The following is a 24,414-nucleotide window of genomic DNA, read 5'->3' on the forward strand; positions in this document are numbered from 1 at the left end:
CCACCAACGCCTCCACTGCTGCATTCCCGCCCCACAGAGATCGCCACCTCCATCTTCTATTCTCTTGGGCTCCTCCGCTCCTCTGCTTCTTAATTGGATTCCCCTGCTTCCAAGCTCTGGTTTTTATCATCCCATCTAAGAGAAAACCTACTTTCCAATCCTCAGCTTCCTTTTCCTGGTTCTCGGATCCTAGATTCATACATCAGGACCCTTAGCTTTAGAAGAAGAAGAAAGAAGGGCATCTTTGGTCTCAGTTTCTATCAAGGCCTTAGCTTGTCTTTGGCTTATAATCGCAATGGTTCTTCCCATGAGGCCAGCCATACTTCTTCTCTCTCTCCTCCCTTCTTTTATTCTACCTTGTTTCGCCCAGAACTGCCTCAGCGACACCTTCTCCAACAACAGGCTCTACACCCACTGCAGCTCCCTCGGCCGCCTGAGCGCCACCCTCTACTGGACCTACCACCCTTCCAACGGCACCGCCGATATCGCCTACAGGGCGCAGGAGGAATCCTCGGGGTTCGTCTCCTGGGCCATCAACCCCTCCAGCTCCGGCATGATCGGCGCCAACGCCCTCCTCGCCTTCCACGACTCCGCCGGGACAGTCACCGCGATCACCTATCCGTTCTCCAACTTCACTCCTTCAGTGCGGGACAGCAACCTCAGCTTCAGGGTTTACAGCCGGGAGGCCGAGTACTCCGGCGGCCAGTACACCATCTACGCGACGGTGGAGCTGCCCGGCAACCGCACGTCGTTGGACACCGTGTGGCAGGCCGGGCAGGTCAGTGGAGGGGTGCCCGTCAGCCACGCATTAAGCGGCGATAACGTCGACTCGATAGCAACGACCAATTTCCTGTCCGGGGAGTCGTCCAGCAGTGGAGGGAGCTCAAAAGAACACCGCAAGAATGTAAGCAGCGTCACCTGTAAATACCTCTCTTACATCCGGAAGGAAACTACAATATTTGTAATGAATTGTGCTACCTGCATGATTCATCGTCCCAGTATCGGATCCATATTGGTAGTATTTTATTATAGTATTAACATATAGTATAATATAATAAAATTTAGCCTACAAAATATCGATACGGTATGGTATGGCCAGATATATATAGTACAATATGGTACCAAATGGTACAATAAATTTTGGCTATGAGGTCTATGCTCCGAACTTATTTACCAATATTTTATTGCCTGCATAATTGATTTTGTGTTTTTGTTTATCTATGTATTACTGTAATAGCACACTTACTTCTTTTGGGGAAGCATTAAATCTTTGCTACCAAAAATTCTAAAATTTTCACAAACAATTTAGGAAACAAAAGTTCCATCATACATATTATTCAATCCCCTTTATTTTTCTTCTTCGATTTTTCAAAACAAAAACCATACCAAAAGTACCTAATCTCTAACGACTATCATGACTTAGAGGAGATTAAATCATAAATTTTGGTTGTGGTATGGATGCTGTGATGTAGGGAACTTTTATTGGATTGACTTTTCATCGTCTTACCATTCCTGGTTCATTGGCTATTTTATATTATATTTTCAATCTTTTGGTTCTTAATGATTAGTCTTGGCTCAAGTATATAGATGGATGGTGCTATTTCTATCCCTACTTGGCATGATTACCTATTTCAACTAGGCCAATTGCAATCAGTTCATTTCTAATTGATTATTATAATTATTAATGTTTTGCTCAAGCTTATACATATCATTGTGTTAGGTGTTTTGTCTAATTATTTGTTCCTTTCTTTTACACTATTGGATCCATGATTTTCATTTTAGATTTTGATTTCATCTGTATAATTTTCAATCAACAAATCAATTAACTATCTTTTCGAATTGGATTGCAGATCCATGGGGTGTTGAATGCTGTGAGCTGGGGTGTTTTGATGCCTCTTGGAGTTATCATAGCAAGGTATTTGAGGGTGTTTAAGTCAGCCGATCCTGCCTGGTTCTACCTCCATGTGGCTTGCCAGTGCTCAGCATATATAATTGGGGTCGCCGGATGGGGTCTTGGCCTTAAACTTGGCAGTGAATCTGCTGGAATTACATACGAGAGTCACCGGGATATCGGAATTGCTCTTTTCTGCTTAGCCACACTTCAGGTATTTCATTTGGATCTAAGAATGCATAAATGCTTGTCGATGTGCTCTGTTTTCTATCCTTAATGCATTTATCTTTGCGGAGCACCCATACTTTTATCTCAATGTTTGAGGCTCATTAACAGAAGCTGTTGCCGATTAGCATATAAGATCCGTAATATGAATCCACCATTTCCCTTACAAAAATCTGAAAAAAAAAACAGAAGAAAAGATCATTCAAACTCTTTTACTTTTTTTTTCTGTGTGTGTGTGAAGTATCTGACATTAGTTCTTCTTTAGTAATCCTCCCTCTCACTCAAATTATGTGGTTGAGAGGCTTATTGGTCATTGCTACGTTAATGTAACCAAACTCTTTAGAACATATCTATCCATCCAAATTCAGTTTTGCTGCTAGAAATCATATATGTATATATAACAGACAAGCTATCCACTGCCTACCAGATGTCCTCCTCTAAAATCTTTTATATATTCAATTTTGTGACACATCCACAGACACTTACCTTGTACACATGGCCGACCTCAAATAGTTGGGACAAGGATTGATGTTCGTAGTTATGTGCAGACATGTATGATGTATGCATGACCAACCTCCAATAGTTGGGATAAAGGTTGATGTTCGTAGTTATGTATACAGACATGTATATGTATACATGGTCTCACGTTACATAAGCACATTCTCTAATTGATTTATGTTATGCGATGTAGGTATTTGCATTGCTTCTGAGACCCAACAAGGACAACAAATACCGCATCTACTGGAATATCTACCACCACTCGGTCGGTTACTGTGTCATAATCTTGAGTGTTGTCGAAATCTTCAAGGGTTTCGATATCTTGGACCCTGCCAAGAAGTGGAAACGTGCTTACATTGCGGTCGTCGCAACGCTGGGGGCCATTGCGCTGGTTCTTGAAGCTGTTACATGGGCTATAGTTTTGAAGAGGAGGTCGAGGAGCTCCGAGAAGTCCCACCATGGTGCAGATGGGGCAAATGGGTACGGTTGCAGGCAACATCAGGTGGCGTAGACGTAGTGTGGCTTGCGTTATGGGGCATGTTTGGAGACATCTCTTTCTATGAGGACTATGTGCCATGGACCCATTTATTGAGGAAGAGATGGTTGCTTATACAGTTATTATTCTTTCTTACTATACTAGATGGGTAGGCAAGCATTATCTTGCCACTTAGAGATACACTTTATTTGTTTTTTTTCTCTTTGGTGTGTGTATTCAGTTATAGACTGGGGATCTCCATCCCATTTTATTGGGCTTGCTTCTTGCATACACCGCTTGCTTTACACTGAGGACTTCTTGCTTTCTTGCATTCCTTTTGTTCTACACGATGGACTTCTTGTTTCCTTGCATTGCTTTTTATAGGTTGGATAACTTTAAGTAGGTAGAGCAAGAAAAAGGTGTGTTTGGTCTGCGATTGGAATTGGAATCGAAATTGAAATTATAATCAAAATGGATTGGAATGGCTGTATTTCCTGAAGTTTGGTTTGTGACGAAAGCCAGAATAGGAATTAGAATGAGATTTGAATAATAAAAGAGAGTTGAGTTTAAGTTTTGGGGATTGGAGCTGTCACGCTCTGAACCTAGAGCACAACAGATGCCATATGCATGTACGGCGAACTGTACAGGCATGCAAGATAACAGATCATATCAAAGTAATAACAAATCCTTCAAATTTATTTTAGCATTAATTTCTTCAAACAGTTCTTACAATAGTTTTAAAGTAACATGTGCTAAGTAATAACATAAATCAAATTGAATACTCTAACTAATCTAACTAAAATGCCAATAATTGAAAAAATCTTCAGGAATCTAGCATAGTCTCTAAACCCCGAGCGATCATGTATCTATGCATATAGATCTAGAAAACAAAAAAAATTATAATAATGAACTATACTAGCTCAGTAAGCAACACAATACTCTAAAGTGGGATCAAAGCATGTCAAATATTTAATTAAAGCACAAAATAATGACTAAAAAATAAATCAATAATACATATTTTTTTGAAATTTATAATTATTGAGTCCAAATGAATGAACTGGGCCCAAATGAATGCTTACAGTCCAACACGGCCCACGATGGATGTTCTTCATCTTGTTGAGCAAGGAGGAAGAAGGAAAAGAAGGAAGAGAGGGAAAAGGGAAGAGGGGAAGAAAAGCCGGCAGGGTGGTCGAGCATGGGTGGTCGTTGGCCAGCCGTTGGCAGCAGGCGGCGGCCGGCGGGAAGGAAGACTGAGAAAGCTCTCGGTTTGGGTCCGGAATAGGGGGAATAATTGCTTCAGTTTAACTAGAAATGGAAGAACACAAAAAAGGGTGGCTCACCGGCATGCCAACGGAGGGGAAAGATCTTGACCAACAGTGGCTCGGTCCGACAGTCAAGCGGCGGCAACGGCGGCACTTTCTGTGACAAAATGGATCTCGGAATAGGAGAAAACAGGAGAGAGAGATCTCGGGTGGTGGTGCTTGGCCGGCGTGCCACCCCGGCCACCGGAAAAGGAGGAGTAAGGAGTTGGAGAAAAGGAAGGAGAAGTCTCGGAGGAGGATCAAGTAATAGAGGAGGGTTTTTATAGAAAAATTTCGAATGGCTCAACACAGCGATTTCCGTGACAGTTGAGTGTGATCGGCGGCCACTCAAGCGGCTGTGGGGCTTCCATGAAATGGCCGCGGGGCTACTGCAAAACAGCTGCAGCACCTCCGCTCCCATCTTGCCTGAGGAAACCGGAGTAGAGGATCGCGATTGCGATCCTATGTTCAGGCTCTCAAAGGGACCTTAGGCTGCCAGCTTCCGCCCATTATTTTCATAGGAGAATTCCAATTCCCTCTAAAATTAGAATCGGAATGGAACTCACCTAACCAAATAATTGGAAAGAGAGTCACTCATTTCTATTTGAACTCCCCCCCATATGCCGGTAATATCTTATCTTTTTCGGGGTTTAACCTATTTTAATCCACTTGATTATATCAAGGTGCTTTAGAACAAACTCATGTGCTTCAATGTTGGCTTATTCACCACTGAATATATATTGATAATGCTTGGCTCAATTCACTGACCCCACACAAGATACAACAGGCTCATTGTCTTAATAATTTAGTTGTGAAAATTATTATCATTGATGTGATCTACTGCTAGTTTGGTGGCAAAATGATGTATTAAGAGCAATACGACCTATTTCAGATGGACACGTATGAACTAAATTGAAACAAAGAAAAACTACTAGCCACCAAAGTGGGTCCAAAATTATAAATTGAGCCATGGATGGTCGAACTCAACGTTAAACAAATCCTCAGCCCAACCACTTCTTAACGACTTTGTGTGGGTCAACTGAACGCAATTCTTATTGAGAGGGAAGTTGGGGGTCTGCAATTAATTATATAAGGAAATGAAGAAAGCATGAGCACACTCCTGCAATAGAGAGCGGGGAAGCCCTCCTTCCGCTTGATGTTTGTGTTCTGCTTGAGACCCGACTGTCGGGATCCAGCTTGGAGCGGGCTAGGCGTGTTATCCAGAGATCATGGTGGACATATGCGGTGGAGTCTCGGGGCCTATCGGGGGGCATCATTGTATTATGGAGGTTAGAGAGAGTTGGCATCGATGTTTTCCATAAGTGCAGCCAGCAGGTGATTTTAGTGATTACTGAGGGGCCAGGGCCCCTTGGGTCCTTCTAGCTACATATGCTAGTACGGACTATCGGAAGAAGAGAGCCTTATGGGAGGAGGCCACCAATCTCATTCAGTCAAGGCACCTAGTGTTGATGGCAGGGGATTTTAATTATATCGACGGCTCGGAGGAAAAGAGGGGGGGCAAGGACTTCACCAACAAAATCGAGGTCAGAGAGTTTCAGGACTTCATACAGTCCAATGGGCTGGCTGACCTTGGTTTCACCGGCCCGCGGTTCACTTGGTGCAACAACAGGCTGGGGAGGGCCCGTGTTTGGGAGCGGATTGATCGAGCATTTACGACGACCGGATGGATCCAGAGATTTCCGGACTTCTGGGTGCGCCACTTGCCCAGGATTGCTTCTGACCATTGCCCGATTCTGGTGAGTACCTCTTATACTTTTCCAGTTCATTATCCTTTTCGTTTTAAGAAGGTGTGGTTGTCCTATCCGCGGTCGTGGGAGGTGGTGAGAGAGGCGTGGCAGATGCCGGTTAGGGGGGATGTGATGTACAGGGTTCCCTGGAAACTTGAGCTAACCAGACGCCGGCTGCAGAGGTGGAATAAGGAGGAGGTGGGGAATATCTTTAGGAGGGTGTTGGAGACGGAGGCATCCATTACCAGATTACAGGTTTTGGAGGATCGTGGGGGCAGCCTTTCAGAGGAGGATCAGGGGGAGCTTAGGGGACTATTGAACAGACATCACTCCCTTCTCTGGCAGCAGAAGGTGTTTTGGAAGCAGAATTCCAGGTTTTAGTGGATCAGGGAGGAGGATCGGAATACCAGATTTTTTCACCAATCGACTATCATCTGGAGACAGCGGAACCGGATTGGCCGGATCAGGGATAGCAGTGGGTAGGTGTCAGAGGACCAGGAGATAGTCAGGAGGACCTTGGTGTAGTTTTTTTGTGACAGATGGACCAAGTCAGGGGGTTTGGTTGGAGGAGCTTGCGGACCGGTGCCAGGGAGGCAGGTGTTAGTGGAGGAGAATGTAGTTTTGGTTAGTTAGGTGTCCGGGGAGGAGGTACGGGCGGCCCTCTGGTCATTGGGCGAGGATAGAGCCCCGAGTCCGAATGGATTCCCCCCTTTTTTCTCTAGGAGGTACTGGCACATAGTCAGATAGGAGGTGGTTGCAGCAGTCCAGCAGTTTTTTGTGTCCGCGGAGATGCCCGAGGAGTGGAGGAGGACCTTCATCACATTGATTCCGAAGAGATAGGATCCGGTTGAGCCGAGCCACTATTGACCGATTAGTTTGTGCACCACCTTGTATAAGGTGGTGGTGAGGGTCCTGGTCCAGAGGATGAGGGATATTCTACCCAGACTCATTTGCCCTGAGCAGAGGACTTTCGTTGGGGGGCAATCCATCTCCGACAACGTCCTCATTGCTCATGAGTTCATGGCTGACCTCCAGAAAGCGCCTAAGTGTCGGTGCTTGATGGGTGTCAAGCTCAATATGGAGCGGGCATATGACAAGATGAGATGGGAGTTTGTGCGGCGATGCTTGGAGGGGTTTGGTTTTCATCCACAGTGGATCAGTTGGGTGCTCGGGTGTATACTGTCCCCGTCCTTTGCCTTACTGGTCAACGGCTCACCATCGAGCTTCTTCGAGTCGTCAGTGGGGCTGAGATAGGGCTGCCCTTTGTCACCACTATTGTTCATCTTATGCGCAGATTTTCTGTCTCGAGCGCTCAGACAGGCAGCTGAGGGGCAGGAGATGGAGGTTTACGGCCCGGCAGCCGGGACACCAGGATTTCACATTTGCTATTCGTTGATGACTGTATACTTTTGGCTCGCACGACGAGTGGATCAGCTCGGGTTATTAGCAGGATCTTGGGGGCATACTGTGGTGCGTCAGGTCAGCAGGTCAACCTGACCAAATCTGCCATTTTTTTCAGCCCGAAGACTGACCAGAGGGCGAAGCATCCTATCATGAGCATTATGGGGATCGGCGAGCAGGAGGGGACCCTTACATATCTCGGGGTCCCTATTACAGGACGTCGCCTACACAGGGGGGAGTGCACATCTATGGAGCTGGGCATCAGATGCAGATTGGAGAGCTGGCAGGTGGGTGCATTGTCGATGATGGGGCGAGTCACTCTAGTACTGTTAGTATTGAGCTCCATCCCCATTTACTTGCTTTCCAATACCCTGGTTCCTCTTGCAGCGATTCACGGGTTGGAGAGGATGTTTCGCAGCTTTATTTGGGGACGGCGGGGAGGTAGAGAGGGTATTCACCTTGTGGCATGGGAGTCTATTTGCCTGCTGACTAGCAGGGGAGGGCTTGGTATCCATTCTCTGATTGAGCGGAGGGAGTTATTGGCGATCAGGATGGCAGCCAGGTTTCTACTAGAGCCTGAGAGCCTTTGGGGCTTGCTGTTGAGGGCGAAGTACGGGGATCTAGGCCTCCAGTTCACCCTATGTGCTGGCCGAGGAGCTTCTTTTATTTGGAGAGAGATCTGCGCCCGCGCCCCAGGAGTGATACCGGAGATCAAATGGAAGATTGGGGATGGTCGGACGATCAGCATGTTGGAGGACAAGTGGCTATCTGAGGTAGCATTGCAGGGCTGGCCCACCGTGATTGACCATGGCTGGTTGGAGGGGTGCAGAGTGTGTGCCCTGTTTGCCTAGGGGGAGCAGAGGTGGGACGAGGGCCTCGTCCGGCAGGTATTCGGGGAGCACCTTGCTAAGCGTGTTCTAGCTCTGCCGATCCCAAAGGGGGGGTAGCAGATAGGAGGGTGTGGAGTCGGACTGGGAGGATGACTGTGGGTGCCCGGGACCTCTCGTGGGTAGGCAGAGGGCCCTCAATGCGACAGATGGATTGCAGCTGGATATGGAGGATGCACATTCACCCCTGAGTGGCCTTGTTCCTGTGGAAGGTGGCCTGAGGGTGTTTACCTACCAGTAGAGTGTTGGTGAGGCAGGGAGTGAGGATTTCTGCCAGATGTGGAGCTTGTCAGGCGATGGAGGAGTCCATTTACCATGTTCTTTTTGGGTGCCCGAGAACCAGTCAAATATGGAGATGTGCCTCAGCTCAGCCTGACTAGGGGCAGATGTGGGTGTCCACCGAGGAGTTCCTACGGCATTTGGAGGCCTCAGCTCGGGGGTTCGAATGAAAGGAGAGGAGGACTCGTGATGCCTATCTGGCCTATTATTGCTGGCTGAATAGGAATACACAAGTTTTCGACGGCGATAGCTCCCACCCGAGGGTGGTGGCGGACCGAGCTCTACGGCATGCGGCGGAGATCACCGGCACCATTGAGACTTTACCTACTAGGTTAGTCAGGGACATCTGGGGCTCCCATTCTGCTCTTACAGCATCCAGGACGATATTGGTATCCTGGGTGCCCCCACCCCCTGGCTATCTCAAGGTGAACATTCGATGGGAGCGTCGCAGAGGACGGAAGTTGCGGAGGTGTGGAATTTGTCATCAGGGATCACGATGCGAGGTTTGTGGCGGCAGGTGGGCGGAGGATTTTTGACTCGTCAGTAGTGACCGCTGAGCTTCGGGCGGCCTAGGAGGGTGTCTCCTATGCGGGGCGGGTACTAGGTGCGGGTCGCATCCTCCTTGAGGAGGATTCGACTACGGTGATTGAGTGGATTCGGGGATGGAGGTGCTCAGTCGAGGACCGGCCGCTGGTCCATGATATTCGCAGAGCACTGGAGGAGACTGATTCTCATCAGAACACGCACGTATATCGAAAGACAAACGGTGCTGCAAACTGGGTTGCTTCCTTCGCAGCTCATCACTCGGGAGGTTTTTTCTGGCTAGACCACGGGGCTGTGCCCATGCCTTTGCACAGTATTTTGCTTTTTGATTTTGTTGGCTCTTTTCACACTCGCCAAGTGTGAGCCGCCGATTTACCAAAAAAAAAAAAACCCAGCATCATCTCATTGGAAACTATGGTTAGATAATAGCATGATGACTAAAGAGTAACTGAATTTTGATGTACACCACCTTTGCTATATATACACATACGCATACATAAACATATATATACATACATATATATAAATATATATACATATATATATACACACATATATATATACATGCATATACATATACATGCATATACATATACATAAGGCTGCAAATGGGTCGGGTCGACCCGGGACCCGACCCGACCCGACCCGCTTTAGACCCGACCCGACCCGAATTTTAGGACCCGCGGGGCCGGGTCGGGTCCTAAATTTAGACCCGATCTATTTTTCGGGTCGGGTCGGGTTCATCCAATCTTGATCCGGGACCCGACCCGACCCGTTACTATATAAAGCTAAATGCCTAAATCCTGCCTTCTCGCCTTCGGCCGCCCACGTGGTCCTACTCAGGCGCCGTACTGCATTCTCCAGTCCACTGTCCATTCTCCATCAGTCCGTCGTTGTCCGTCTCCATTCTCTCGATCTCTTCTCTAGAGACTTCTTCCCTGGACGCTGGTTCTCTTCCCCTGTTCCACTTACCATCCGATCTTTCATCCTTGAGGGTTTTGAGGTTCTTCGGTTCTTCCATCCACCGATCACTATAGGTACTCCATGAGTCTGTCCATCTCTATTCTCTTCTCTAGCAACTTCTTCTCTGGTTCTCCGCCACATTCCATCTAGTCTTTGAGGGTTTTGAGGTTCTTCAGTTCTTCCATCCACCGACCCCCGTTCCTTAGGGTTTCCAGGTTTTCTTCTATTGACTAAACTACTAGCCTACCCATTCACACCTTTGCCGCTTCCATCAACTGATCAACCAACTCCGAGCGGTGAGAGCCTGAAATCTTGCTGCATGGGAAAGATTGACCTCTAAGGCTCTAAATCCCTCTAGATCGACAGACTCCGAGCTTCTTTCCTCAACGATCTAGTCTTCCTCAAACCCTAACTCCCTCAAAAGTTAAAACCTCCATCAGCTTCTTCAAGATACCTCATCTCAAAGACTAAAACCCTTTCTATTCCGATTTCTCTCCTCTGTCTCTTGATTTTCCATCCTTTCAGCAAGAACTAGAGAATCTCCAAGGAAGAGAAGAAGAAGATGCACGGTAAGATCAACTTCTTTTTTATTTTTCATCTTTTTATATTTTTTCTCTCTCTTTTTTTTTTCTCAATATAGTTTTGATTTGCTCGATCTACTGCAGTGTGGTGTGGATCCCTCTGCGAAGAAAGACTGGTAAGACCGTAAGAGTGGTGCTGCAGCAGCCACTGTGGCTCCTTCCATTTCCACTGCCCTGCAGCCCAAAAAACCAAAAGAAAAAGCTAAGCCACTATCTCTTTTTTTTTTTAGTTCGTTTTCTCTTAAAAAAATAATCTTACTATTTATGAAAATGTTAATTAATTAATTTGAGTTTTTTACCCGATTTCGGATGGGAAAGGGGAGGGGGGCCGCCCATATCTTTAGCCGTCCCATCATCATTAAGGGCGACATGATATTCACCACGTGTCATAGATGCCATTTACCCGGACCCGACCAGATCCGGACCCGACCCGACCCGAATGACCCATCGGGGTAGGTATGGACCCGACCCGACCCGATCCGTTTTTCAACCGGGTCGGGTCTGGGTCCAAAATTAGGACCCGAACATGCAACCGGGTCGGATCGGGGTCACCTAGGACCCGACCCAACCCGACCCATTTGCAGCCCTACATATACATATATCAAATCCACTTTTGCATAGCTTTGGATCTTTCATTTATTTTTAACCCGGCCTTGAGCCGACCCCTACTTGGTTAATATATGAAAGAAAACGGATTAAGTAATTCCGGGACCCAACCCATATATATAATTGCCATATAATAAAGTTAAATATATATTCATGATTAGCTGGCAATTTTTTCTCAATTTGTGGTTGAGCTTGGACTGAAGGAAACGATTAAAAAAAAAGAGAGAAAAAACATGGAGTTGGACTTGGATCAGAGTTGCGCAGTCCAAATTTTTCCTTACTGGACCCCAACCGGACCTGACGAAACCCAACATTTATGCGGATTAGTTTTGGTCTAGAAATTGGTCCCAAATTTGAATGGCATTGGATCTAGATCAAGAAAATACCTGACCTACCAACCAACTCGCAGCTCTACTTATTAGGGGGATAGCCATGACTGTATAACCTCAAAGTTGCAAGCATTTCTGAGCCCAGTGGTGCTTTGACAAATATTTTTTTCATCAAGCATCTATTTGTACTTCAATTTATACTAATTAGTATAATTAAACCATTTATAATTTCAGTTTAAGTGCTTGGAAGACATGTAAACCATTTATTTAGTATTGAATAGCAAGAATTCCATCCTTGACTTCCATTGTACATGGCACCATTCAACCTATCCCCAATACTGAGTGTGGCCACTGAGACTTTCTACAGCAAACCTTTTTGTTCACACATGATACATTGCTTCTCTTCTTGGCAGTCTGTTTCTTACGTCAATCTTCTTTCAACTTTCTATGACTAGATCCACAATGGAAACTTCTAAACTTCAAATGAAAAACTTCTAAAATAGAAATACTTCGTCATCAGATTCACCACAGAACCTTCTTATCAGAATCTAGCATGAAAAGGGAGAAGAAGAGGCTAAGCTACTCTTACCCTCGGGACGAACTGGGCTCAGACCAAGATTCACTAAAGCCTCTTCGCTGAGCAGGTCAAGGAGCCGAGGAGTTCCTTTCAGTCTGAGCAAACTATCTAAGACCTCCTGCTCGGACTGCGATAACTATGGGAGCCTGTTATTCGCCGAAGCCAGCGGAATGCTCCAGGTCGGATTAAATCCCCACGACCGCTTGGAGAAAACAAAGAAAAAGTTATCCTTCCATCCATGGATGGAAGTAGGCATGCCCCTAAAAAGCTTGCGGCCTCCTCGGGGGGAGAAATACCATCACCCTTTGTCCACGGAGTTGCCTTTTAAAATGAAGCAACTCCTAAAGACGTTTACTGAGGGGGATAGACTATGTGTGAGGCAAAGAGCGAGAAAACCGATGATTATTCTCCACGAATTCGGGGTGAGCTATGCAGGCACCAGACTATAGGCCATCAAAAGCTCTTCCACAAACCCATGCAGAGGGAACCTCAGCCCTGCTCGGAGCGTCTCTACGTACACTCCGACCCAACCACTAGGCGGGTTAGTGACTCGCCCTCCGAGGTCCGGGAGCTCGAGGACGAACTCCGGAGGAATGAAAAATCGAGCTCGGACCGAGCCCAGATCCTCATCACTCATGAGCAAGCCAGTCCCATACGGGCTCGGGCCCGCCTCAAGTTCGGCCTCCCCCACATTGAAAGAGGCCTGAGCTTGGGATGGACCTACATCGAACATCGAGGCCCTTGTCGGCAATTCCATTGCCTTGGTCACAAGATTACAAAGAGAGAGAAGATAAAAGACTCTCCGAGCGATCAAGAAAAGGGATAAAATGCCTACCCAAAAGCTCGCCGAAGAAGATGATCGGGAAAAGAAGGAGAATGACCGCCGAGGGGTGAAAGTAGTGCCCGACGCAGAGGTCAACGAAAACTCCCGGAGCGCCCAAAGGAAAGCTCGAACGCCACGACAATGGCGGCTGAGAGAAAAGGACCAAGAGCAGAAGAAGATCAAATAACGATCCTAGGGCCCTCCTCAGGTCTTATATAACCCACTGCAATGGCTCCGATCGGATAGCCCGAGCGATTAAGCAAGCCGGGAACCGCCACGTGGCGGGCCTCAAAATGGCCTTAGCAAATCTTCCCGAATCACGACACTAAATGCTGGTCATTATGGAGAGCGCTCCAGAGATCGAAACGTTGAAAGCTGGCCTCATGCATTCCATCAAGCGAGACGCTTCGAAGAAGGGAGCATTAATGACCGGTTTCTCGCATTCTGTCAGGCGAGATGCTTCAGGGGACGGGGTATTAATAGTCGACCCCTTCTCGTTCTTTTCCAGTAACCCCTCAGAAAAGAATGCCCACATGGAACACCAAAAAGTTCCCACGATGGATTCAGCTCAAGAAAACATGGCGGCTTAAGCCACCTAAGCCCGACTCAGAGCTCCCAGCTATGAAATGCGCCGAGGTATATCCAGCTCGGTACGCACCTCCTCTTGAGCACTTGACTGAAGCGCTGGACAATCAACAGTCCAGCTACTTTCTTCGCCCGAGCTGAAGGGCAACTCGACCTCGGAAGTGGGGGGGCAAATAATGGGGGCGAAATGGATCGTCCAGCCCATAGCTAAAAGGCCGCCTAGTTTTGGCCCAATAAATGCCAACAACGATCGGTTGAATCCTCAGTCAAGCCCAGAATCAGCTCGGCCTCAGACTTCGCTAAAAGCTCCTTCGACCTCGGATATTCGCCGATCTGCCCCTACTGAGTTCGAGGCGTCCACTACAGTAGTACGCCTCGACCCTCGAGCTCAGGGCGCTCCACCGAGCACACCTCAGAATCCGGAGAGCCAAGCTACCCTCAACACTCGTCTAGCCGACCTCGCCAAATGCATGATGCGACCTCTCAACGGGTTCGGCCTCACCAACAACCACACCCATGTGTGCGCCTACGCCCTCTTACGTGGCCGTACATTACAACGCCACCACGTCACGCTTCAATAGCTGGCCCTCAACAGTCAAAGGGCAACACCACGACTACTCTGGCCATACCCTACTATGACTGTCAACACCTTACCGTTCTCGAGAACGGACAGCACCGCACACCACCGGCCAGCCTTAGCTGCGCGCCATTCGGTAAGGCATTGACGGTCACAGCAGGGTATGGCCGGAGTAGTCATGGTGCCGTCCTTTAGCTGTTGAGGGCCAGTTATGGAGGCGTGGCATGGTGGTGTTATAACGTACAGCCATATAGGAGGGCGTAGGTGCGCACATGGGTGCAGTTATTGGCGAGGCCGAGCTCATTGAGAAGTCGCATCATACGTTTGACGAGGTCGGCTAAACGGGTGCTGGGGGTAGCTTGGCTCTCCGGGTTCCAAGGTGTGCTCGGTGGAGCGCTCCGAGTTCGAGAGTCGAGGCGTACTACTGAAGTAAGCACTCCGAACTTGGTCGAGGTGGGTCGGCGAACATTGGAGGCATCCCGAATTTGGTCGGAGGAGTCGGCAAATATTAGAGGCACCCCGAACTTGGTCGGGGAAGTCGGCGAATATTTGAAGCTATGGAGCTTTTGGCGAAGTCCGAAGCCGAGCTAGTTCTGAGCCGGACTGAGAATTCAACCGAATGGTGTTGGCATTTATTGAGCCAAAACTGGGCAGCCTTTTAGCTGTGAGCTAGACGGTCCATTTCGCGCCCCCCCCCCCCCCCCCCCCCCCCCCCCAAAAAAAAAAAAAATCACTTTGATTAAGGACTTATTGTAATGTTATATAAATTATTTTATATGTTGTACACTCATCATGGTTTTATTCAATATACTTGCTTGATTCCCTTTGATTATAGTTTTGGTTACTGGGTTATTGGCTAAAGATTGCTGCATAGAGCCCGAGGCATAGGAAGATAATAGGAAAAGAATTGGTAAAGATTGAACTATAAGAACAAAGTGACACTTTAGATTCAGTTTTACCAAACCAACCTTTATAAATTTATTTGGAAACTCTGAAATGGTTATATTAGTGGAGAAACTGTTTGCCCTGAAAATGCAAAATTAATAATATTTTAGAAATTGCCTTGGTAAGCTTTTGGAAATTATTGAATTTTAGAGATTTCAATTATTAATTATTCATTTGACAGGTTATCGCCTTGCAAATTCGGCAAAGTCAACCCTACAAGCGTGTGGTGGATTATCAAAATGGATTAGCTACTTACCACTAGCTTGGCCGTGATTGGCCAAGTGGCTTATTCAAAATTGTTGGATTATCAAATTTATCCCATGCCCAAGTCCAAGCGCAAGCCACATTTTAAGGCCCTTCTAACAAAACTAAGCCTGAGTAGAAACCTACTCACAAAAATAAGCACACGCAATACAGTGATACCCTACAATATAATCAATGACCAAACTGATAAAGCACAGGTTGCCTCCTCTGCCTTTTTTTATAACTCGTACCCACTCAGCCTTAGAAGTCTATACTCCATACCTAGCACAGCAAGCCAAGTGCGTCCATGATATTTGTACCGACTACTGAATACCAACATAACCAGCAGTTTTTTTATTTTTGGTTGTGAAAATCCAGAACACTTTAACAAGTATATAATTAACACAATTGTATACAAGTTGTTACAAGACAAGAAGCATGATCTTCTTACAGATTGATGTTTCAGGCAAGTATTTTTTTCCCCCCTGTAGATACAATACAATGGTCCGTGGATGCCATGCCAGAGACCAGAGAACAGGGTGATTCCAACTAATCTTCTAAATTTACAATAACATAATAAAAAATAATTAACAGACATGGCAAACTCCATCAGGGGCATTCCTTCGTTACAGGGCCGCTATTTCTTTGATAACTTGAGCTTTGTCTGCCTCAAACTGTTCATCCTCTGCAAAATATGAGACATAGCGCCATAAGTAAAGCTCCAACAAAATGATTTCAAGTATCAAGAAAGTTAGCCAGTGAGTTTTCCAGAGGGCTGCAATATAGAATGGATTCAACAAGAAATAGCATAAATATTTAACTTGAGAAGGTTTACGATCATAAAAAACCCACAAGTGCTGATATGAAAATGTGCTGTAAATGTTGAGGACAGAGCACATGGGTTGCACACATAATCTGAGATAATACCACAAAAAGACTTAACAGTGCTCAAAGTGGATATTTTTAAGGCAAAATGTCACCTTTGTCTGTCTTAAAGTCACTTAGAAGACGAAGAAGCTTGTTTCTGTTTGTGACAAGTATGCTTACTATCTCCTGTGGCTTATTCTGATTAGCAGCAAATAACTGAAATTTGAAACAAAAAGTTATTCATGATTCAGAAAATTAAACAAACAATGGCAAGTGTAAAAAACAAGCAAAGGCACTAGAACTGTACCTTGAATACATGGAACGCTTCTATTTGGATGTTCTTACTTGTTTCCTGTGAATAAAAATCAATTTAAATGGTTGAGAGTTGAGAATATACTAAAACTCATGTAATGCATACATAAACAAGCTCAAGCATAACACATTAATATACATCGGTCATTATTAATGATTTAGCATTGCCACAACGACATGTAGATTTTCATCAACGTTTAAAGCATTGGCCTCATTGTGTGAATGAGAATTTGGATCTTCCGCAGTCTATTACATCTCCGTAAGGTTTAACATGTTCTGATGGATTGACATTCATTGACATCAAACAGGTGCAGTCTCTAAGCAATTCTTCTACTATATATTCAAAAAAAAAAAAAAAAACAACTTAGTATGGATATATGTGTATACAGAAATACAAATTTGTGTCCCGATAGATTAAAATAACACAATGGCGGAACTAATATTTTTCATTTGGGGATGAGGGAGGGGGGCATTAATGTACCTCAATGAAATAAAAATCTTATTATTAAAGAAATAAACTTTATTTTTTTGACATTTGAGAGTAATTAACTATTGATAAGTCGCATATGCTAACCAAAGAATTTGATATTCATAAGATGAACAATATAAGAGTATCAATAACTAGGATTTCAAATAAAAAATATCTATTGGATATTAAAAAATGCTTCATTTACAAGTTTTAAAACATCTGATTATAAATTTCGGCAAACATACAAATGGTTTAAAATCATCATTCTTGTACTAAATGAGTTAAATATATATATATATATGCATAAATAATTAAATAAATAAATAATAAGTAGAAAAAAGAAATGCAAATGGCATGACATCAAAGTAAAGCATGTTACACGTGCTGAAAAATAGATAAAATAACTATAAAGAACATCTTGTAACTCTATAACATCATACAATAGAATAAGTAATTAAATTGGTATGCAATACCAAGATATTATGCTTTTAACTAGAAACAGAACAGGGCGTGAATAAAATAGTTACATTTGATTCCTTGCAGTGAGAATAATTTAGCAAGAGTAAGAATCTGACTACTTATTACTTAAAATTTTGCTTGCCTTTGGCATTGGACAATAAAGAATAAGCAGGATACAATATTGTAGTGTTAATAAAAGGAAGAGAAATAGGAAATGAAAAATAGAAGTTATGTTCAAACCATTGCAATAGAAGAAGAGTTGAGACCTTTCTGACCGCCATGATCAGAGATTGGCAATTTTTTACTTCTTATGTGTGTGGTTTTTTTTTTTTGGGGGGGGGGGGGGGGGGGGGTGGATGGTTAATGGAATTGGGAATCACATAAGAGAAAGAATGGATGGCTAAGGTATAAAATGCATGCTATCTGATTAAAATATCTTTTTCTTTTCTCGTTTTTGGAAAAATCTTTACTCATAGAATTTGTTGCTTTCAATCTTTTTATGTTCAAAACAATTATTTTCATGCATGTTCCTTCCAATAATTAAACAAGGTCTGGATGGGTCTATTAATAAAACAAGTAATTATATATATAGTTGAAGAGAGCAGGATCAAGCAAACAATTTTTTGTGAGGAAGAGGAGGGATGCCACTTCTAAAAGAATTTTACATAGTAGATAGGCCATGAGAGGGAATATTTGATAAATTTGAACAAGGAGATGATCTCACTCTTTCTCTATTTGCACTAATTTAGATTAATTTTCCAGAATATATTAGGGAGGAGCCAGAATTTAATGGAAATTGAGAGGATCCATAGTTCATAGAGAGAAATCTTTCTTTTTTGGGGTTTTTGCATACATATTCTCCTACATATTAAAATTTGCATAAATACGCTCATAAAATTGACTTTTCCATGTATACCCTTATAAAATACTTGTTTTGCGTATATATCATTTTCTTTTCCTTATATATGTGCCCACACTATCTAACGCTATCAAAAAATTAGCAGTTTAAAATTTAAAAAGACTAAAATATCCTTAGTAGGTAAATATGCAAAAAGAAACATTTATATAGATATATATACAAATAATACTTTGCGAGGGTAATCATGCAATTTCACATCTTTAGGAGGGTTTACACAAAATTCTAATTTCATTTTTTTTTATTCAGCCTGTTTTACACTCAAATTTATCTAGTGCCTATTCCTCAATGTTTTCCATAAAAATATTGCTTAAAAATATCATAAATCTCTCACAACACTTTTCTTTAAATAATTCATAAAGCTAAAGGTAGAACCTAACCATCTTCATGTAGAAAAAGATATAATGAATAGTTGTCTATGGTGAAGAATAGAGTCAAGAGAATGGTTTTGATTCTGGACAAAGAAGTGAAAGAGGGTCGAAAGAGAATGAAAAATTTCTCAAAAGAGATAGAGATATTAGTTTCTAATGAAACCTATTAACCTATTATTCATTTCAGAAATAAAAAAATACTTTCATAATTTTATTTAATTTTTAATTTAAATAAATATAATTTTGGCTAATTACATTAGCTGAATCGCTATGTCAAAAATATTCAAACAAAAATAGTGTTTTATGAAGGCATGCACGTAAATATTAATTTGGAGGCCATTCTTGCAAATTCTAATATTTAGAAAGGGATCTATGCAAAAATTCAAGATTTTTTTTGTGTGTATACCCTTTTAAATATATGAAATTGCATGAATACCCTCCAAAATTGCTATTTGCATATATACCCTTATAAACGTTTCTTTTTTCATATTTACCCGCTTAGGGTATTTTTGTCATTTTAATTTTAAACTGCTAATTTTTTAATGGCATTAGATGCCATGAGAAGATATGCAAAAAAAAAAAAGAAAAAAAAAAGGGATACAAAACAAGTGTTTGATGAGGATATATAAAGAAATATCAATTTTAGAAGGGTATTCATACAAAATCCAATATTTAGGAGGGTACGTACGCAAAAAATCCACTAAGCAAAAATATTGAGCAACAAGTCAAAGAAGGTTGCGAGAATCTTTATGCTGAAAGCGAAAATCCACTGAGCAAAAATGCCAATGTTCATGTTGAAAATCTGCTTGCATCATACAGATGGGAATGGTGAGAGGAGCTTTGAAGACAAAATATCTCATTGTTTCTGGTATCTCCAGACTCACCAATGCTCAAGGCATTTCGAGAGGTTGGTCTTCAAATTCTTAAATTCTACAATGCCTCTGAAATATCCATAAAAAATGTTGGAGGTGCACCAAAGATCTTAAAGACAGAAAACCCTTGGACTAAGCAAACTGGAAGCATTCAGATGTAGTTAATGGTAAATTAACAAAATGCACATTAATAAATATATGGGAAGACAAGATATATAATACCCTCAGAAGATTCATTAGAATCATAAGATTGTCCTTGGAGCTAACATAGCGCACCATAACTGCAGAATTTGATCGGTCCAGTAACATGTCTCCCAAAAGCTGAAAGGGGTTTAACAAGGATATTGCTTAGAGATGCTCCAATACATTAGGGGAAAAAAACCATCAGACACCCTAGCCAAACTATATAATTATCCTTTTGAAGCATTATTGACAAAATACATTATTATTGCATTATAACAAATGGAAATAACTACATCAACCAAGAATTAGTTAAACAACTATTGCAAGTATTGCAGGACTCATCTAATTCTTGATAATAAAATACATATTGTATACAAAGTGTAAAAGAAATCGTAAGGTGCATTACTACTGATAATGAGATTTGAAAATACTTAGTCCTATTTCTTAATATAAATCATCAGTTAGTTTTTACAATAATCAACACCAAAATAATTTTACCTTGATAGCTTGCCTTCTTGTTATGTAATTGGGAGACTCCAGCAGCTTTGAGTTAAATTCCTTGAAAAACTGAACATACAAGAAATGATCAAAATAAATAAATAAATAAATTCTAGAAATCTGACAAAAAAATGAGAGCGAAAAAAGAGCACAAGAATATAACGGTAAGCCAAAGTTAAAAACAAAGTGCAAATACTGACAAACCTAGAAGCTAATCAGTTTCATGAACGATCACATGATGTAAGTATTAATACATATTGGATCAGTTTTGATATCTTATCCTAGAAGACTTTAACTTAATATTCAAATGAAAACACACATTCTCAACCAGCTTCAGGTCAGGTCAGATCTAAAGCCTGGACCAAGATCCGCTGAACCAGTACTGAGACCCATACCGGTCGATGAGCAAATCGGTACAGTACACCATACCGACACACGGTATGCTCCAAACAGGCATGCCCAAATTTTTTTTTAAGTTTTTCTGATTTGATTGATTAGTAATTAATTTGTTTAACTTTTTAAATGATTTTAAGTATAATTTGATTTTTTTTATGTTTTTTGTTGTTTCTATGATTCCAATATAATCTAAATAATGCATCTTATAATTTTAAAGTGATACAAAATATAAAATGATTAGTTAGATATTGCATGCTATAAAAACCAATATAAAATATTCTAAAATCAACTAGTCAGATAAAAAATATAAAATAATATAATTAGTTACATATATTTAAAATACAATATATATCAATATCTAAAATCTCGTCGAGTGGCGATGACTCGTAGATATCCGGATCATTAGCATAGCCAGGACGCACATCAGCCCACCCTCTAACCAAATAATATTGTAGTCTTGTATGTTTATCCCATAAGAAATGTGCTCTAGGTTATAGTACTCTCGAATCTCTCGCTGAAGCTCTAGCTCTAAGAGGTGTCCTCTGACTGATACTCTAAACTGATAATATGGCTATGAAGAAGTCCATTCGAATATGTTGGCATCAAAATTCGATCCATAAAATGCTCCAAGCGGTATAGGATAGTAGCCATCAGAAGACGATGCCTCAGATGCACCATTTCCATATTCATATGGATCATAGAATGCCTGTGGCTGCAGATAGTAAAATTTAGTATATGACTCGAAACTTGATACGTCTATAGATCCTACTCTACGTTCGATATTATTTGCAGCTGCATCGTGTCCCGAATGACCTCGAGGAGCCCGTCTCCAATATGCAATCGGATCCTCGTGGGCTCTAAATTGTGCACCATTGTCCCTATCCTATGTAGCACGTGTGAACTGGGACTCACCGGTGAATCGAAGACCATCCTGCAACTCTCCTAAATGGTGGTCTCATACCCTCCACTCTCTCCCTAGCCAGTAGATCCAAAACCACCAGAACTGTCACGCTGTTGCTCAGTCTTTGAATATAAGTAAATTGGCTCTCCCACATTCTCCATGGGGGCTGCAGCTGCCTTTTCTTTTTTATTTTTGATGTGTTGAGTAGTTGTCTGCTTACCCTTCGTGCCCCTCTTTGTCTGGCTATATTGGAAGAATGATGTCGCCCTCCTGACCGAGTTGACTGGATAGTGTAGTGGCCTCATCTAATCATCTCTCGATCATATATCTGATAGGATGTCTCGAAAAGAAGTCATGTGACGACCGGCTCTCTAGTGACACGTGATTGTAGCTAATTAGCTGGAAGGATGCGTAGAATGTTGTGATCTGCCCATTGTCCTACATCGATCCTAACTTCGCTGGCTTCGAAACAGGCCAATCGTAAAGGCGATTCTCGCTCATCAAGCTCCGACTCCGACTTCTGCTGCTGGCCCATAAGCCATCCAATCATAGGATCATCCTCATCGTCAACAAAAGCATTATGAATAGAATCTGTATACTTTAGCTCCATTTTTTTCTGAATACACTTTAACTTCAACCTCAGATTGTAGTGAGCATATACAAGGTCGTTGAGGCGCTACTGTGTCAGATGGTTTCACTGCTTGTTGTGGATGAGGAAGAAAGTAGACCAGCTACGCTCACCACTCGAGAAAACAGTCTGAAAAAGAATCCAAATAGCTAGCCGCTTTAAATTTTTCACAGATATAAGTACAGGAGCAGTCTAATTTTCAATATTCTTGCTTACCTATTGTCTCCACTGTCTGCTACATCCTATGAATCTTCGCAATGTCCATCAACATGAAGTTGATACAATATGTAGCATATGGGGTCCAAAAAATATAGTCGTCGCCCCATCAAGATCTCTCTGGTGGCCTTATATTGTAGCCTATTATCAGTGATGACCTGCACGACTTCTCTCCTGCTTGATCAATCACCTTCTCCATCAATTTGAGGATGTACATAGCATCATGCACCTAATTGAAAGCATCAACTGACTTATGAATCAAATTTCAATATATCAGAAAGTTGATAATGATTTGTCTAGTAGAACCGGTCTAACCATCACACATCACCATCAGTCCATATGTGGACCACTTGCTCTTGTATAAGGCAATCCACTTCTCTAACTCCATATTATTGTCAATAAGCTTACCGTAAATGTTCTTCAATCTTGAAGGATCTACAACGAGACCAACAGCCTGTATGAAGAAAATAGCAAACCTATAATACATATTATTTTCCACATTCGTTGAAATATAGCTGAAGTGAAACTAGAATCCAATAGCTCGCCATATATCTTTCTTCTTATTCTTCTTTAGCATTGTGACAACCCTCTGCTATTTTGATTCCTTGCTGAAGAAATCATGTGTATCTAAATCATGGATGGTGGCTCCTAGTGAAAACTCCCTGAAGGACTTCATTCTACTACCACAAGCCTCTAACATAGATGCAATACGACACCACCTCTGCTGACAGCCTCCATAAGGAGATCCTCCTGAACTCTAGATCTACCCTGCTACTCGTAGAATCGGAGCCCAGCTCATATTATAAAGGTCTTATGCCTGGCCACCTCATCTTGCTGCCACTGATCATCCAGGCTCGCCTGAATGGCAGCCTAAATCTATGCCTCCTCATCATGTAGAGTCGACTCCTTTGACTTCCTAAAGTGCTAGAAAGGTGGCTCTATCACTCGACAGTTCACCTCTGCCTTCCTTTTGGCAACCCTCTCCTTCACTACTTTAAAATTAGCAAAGTACTTATTCATCAACTGTCAGATCTCCTGTGGGCATTTTCAGCATATAGATATATCGGAATAACCACCAGCTAAGTACTGCTTCAACTAAGTTATCCCTCCTTTGAAATCTGTGTTGCACCAGTTGCACTTTATGGTGCCAATCCGAGAATATTTGCTCACGATCCCAACCAATATCACACTCTCGCTCCTTTTTTCTTGATAATTTCATTCTTGCAGGTTTATCAAGTATGTCAGTTTATCAATTATTTAAAAATAAAAAAAATTACGATTAAAATAATATTTTTTTAACTTCAAAAAATACATCTAATTTATCTAATACATAGTATTTTTCATATATTTTTATTTATTTATATGATTCGAATAATTTTTAAATTAAAAATTGGTCCAAATACCATAACTTTAGAAAAATATTTTTTTACTTCAAAAAATACTTCTGAAATATGTATTACGTACTACTTATTTTTCATATTTTTAGTTTTAATTTAGACCATATAAAACCATACCATGGATACTACATATATTTTTCTAGGTCCGTGGACATACGTCAAAGATTACTTATTTCTTATTCTTTTTAAATTTAGACCTAGGCTACTATACGCATGGCCGTCTCAAAACTTAAATAAATGGACACCAAATTTAGCTGAAGAGTAGCTTACATGCCCCTAAATATGCTTCTAATTTTACATTCAATTTTATTTTTTATTTTTTATTTTTTAATCCAAAAATATTTTTTTAATTTTAAAAAAAATGATATATATTCTAAAAATTAAAAAATTTTATGTGATTATGTAGATCTATAGATTTACAACATATCAAAAAAATAAGCTAAAATAAAAAA

The 24,414-nt window shown here is 42.2% G+C and overlaps 2 protein-coding genes and 1 long non-coding RNA gene across 3 annotated transcripts in view; 2 read left to right on the forward strand and 1 right to left on the reverse strand.

Moving 5' to 3' along the window:
• On the forward strand, nt 1-3,394 carry LOC103722513 (cytochrome b561 and DOMON domain-containing protein At5g47530-like). Its single transcript, XM_008813103.4, has 3 exons — nt 1-904; nt 1,851-2,105; nt 2,808-3,394. Exons 1-3 carry the CDS (start codon nt 296-298, stop codon nt 3,123-3,125), a joined length of 1,182 nt encoding a protein of 393 aa, XP_008811325.2. The 5' UTR covers nt 1-295; the 3' UTR covers nt 3,126-3,394.
• A 6,604-nt stretch (nt 3,395-9,998) lies between these two features.
• On the forward strand, nt 9,999-10,996 carry LOC120107086. Its single transcript, XR_005509035.1, has 2 exons — nt 9,999-10,780; nt 10,877-10,996. It is a non-coding gene; the product is annotated as an uncharacterized LOC120107086 (long non-coding RNA).
• Nucleotides 10,997-15,841: 4,845 nt separating this feature from the next.
• LOC103722512 (putative MO25-like protein At5g47540) overlaps nt 15,842-24,414 on the reverse strand; it is a 40,615-nt gene continuing 32,042 nt past the window's right edge. The window contains exons 7-11 of the mRNA XM_008813102.3: nt 20,425-20,493; nt 19,966-20,064; nt 16,652-16,696; nt 16,458-16,560; nt 15,842-16,162 (exon numbers count right to left, since the gene is read on the reverse strand). Coding sequence (XP_008811324.1) covers nt 16,104-16,162; nt 16,458-16,560; nt 16,652-16,696; nt 19,966-20,064; nt 20,425-20,493 — 375 coding nt within the window. The 3' untranslated portion in view covers nt 15,842-16,103. The remainder of the gene's footprint in view (nt 16,163-16,457; nt 16,561-16,651; nt 16,697-19,965; nt 20,065-20,424; nt 20,494-24,414) is intronic.

This window comes from Phoenix dactylifera, unplaced genomic scaffold (assembly GCF_009389715.1).
Source record: "Phoenix dactylifera cultivar Barhee BC4 unplaced genomic scaffold, palm_55x_up_171113_PBpolish2nd_filt_p 000760F, whole genome shotgun sequence".
NCBI lineage: Eukaryota > Viridiplantae > Streptophyta > Magnoliopsida > Arecales > Arecaceae > Phoenix > Phoenix dactylifera.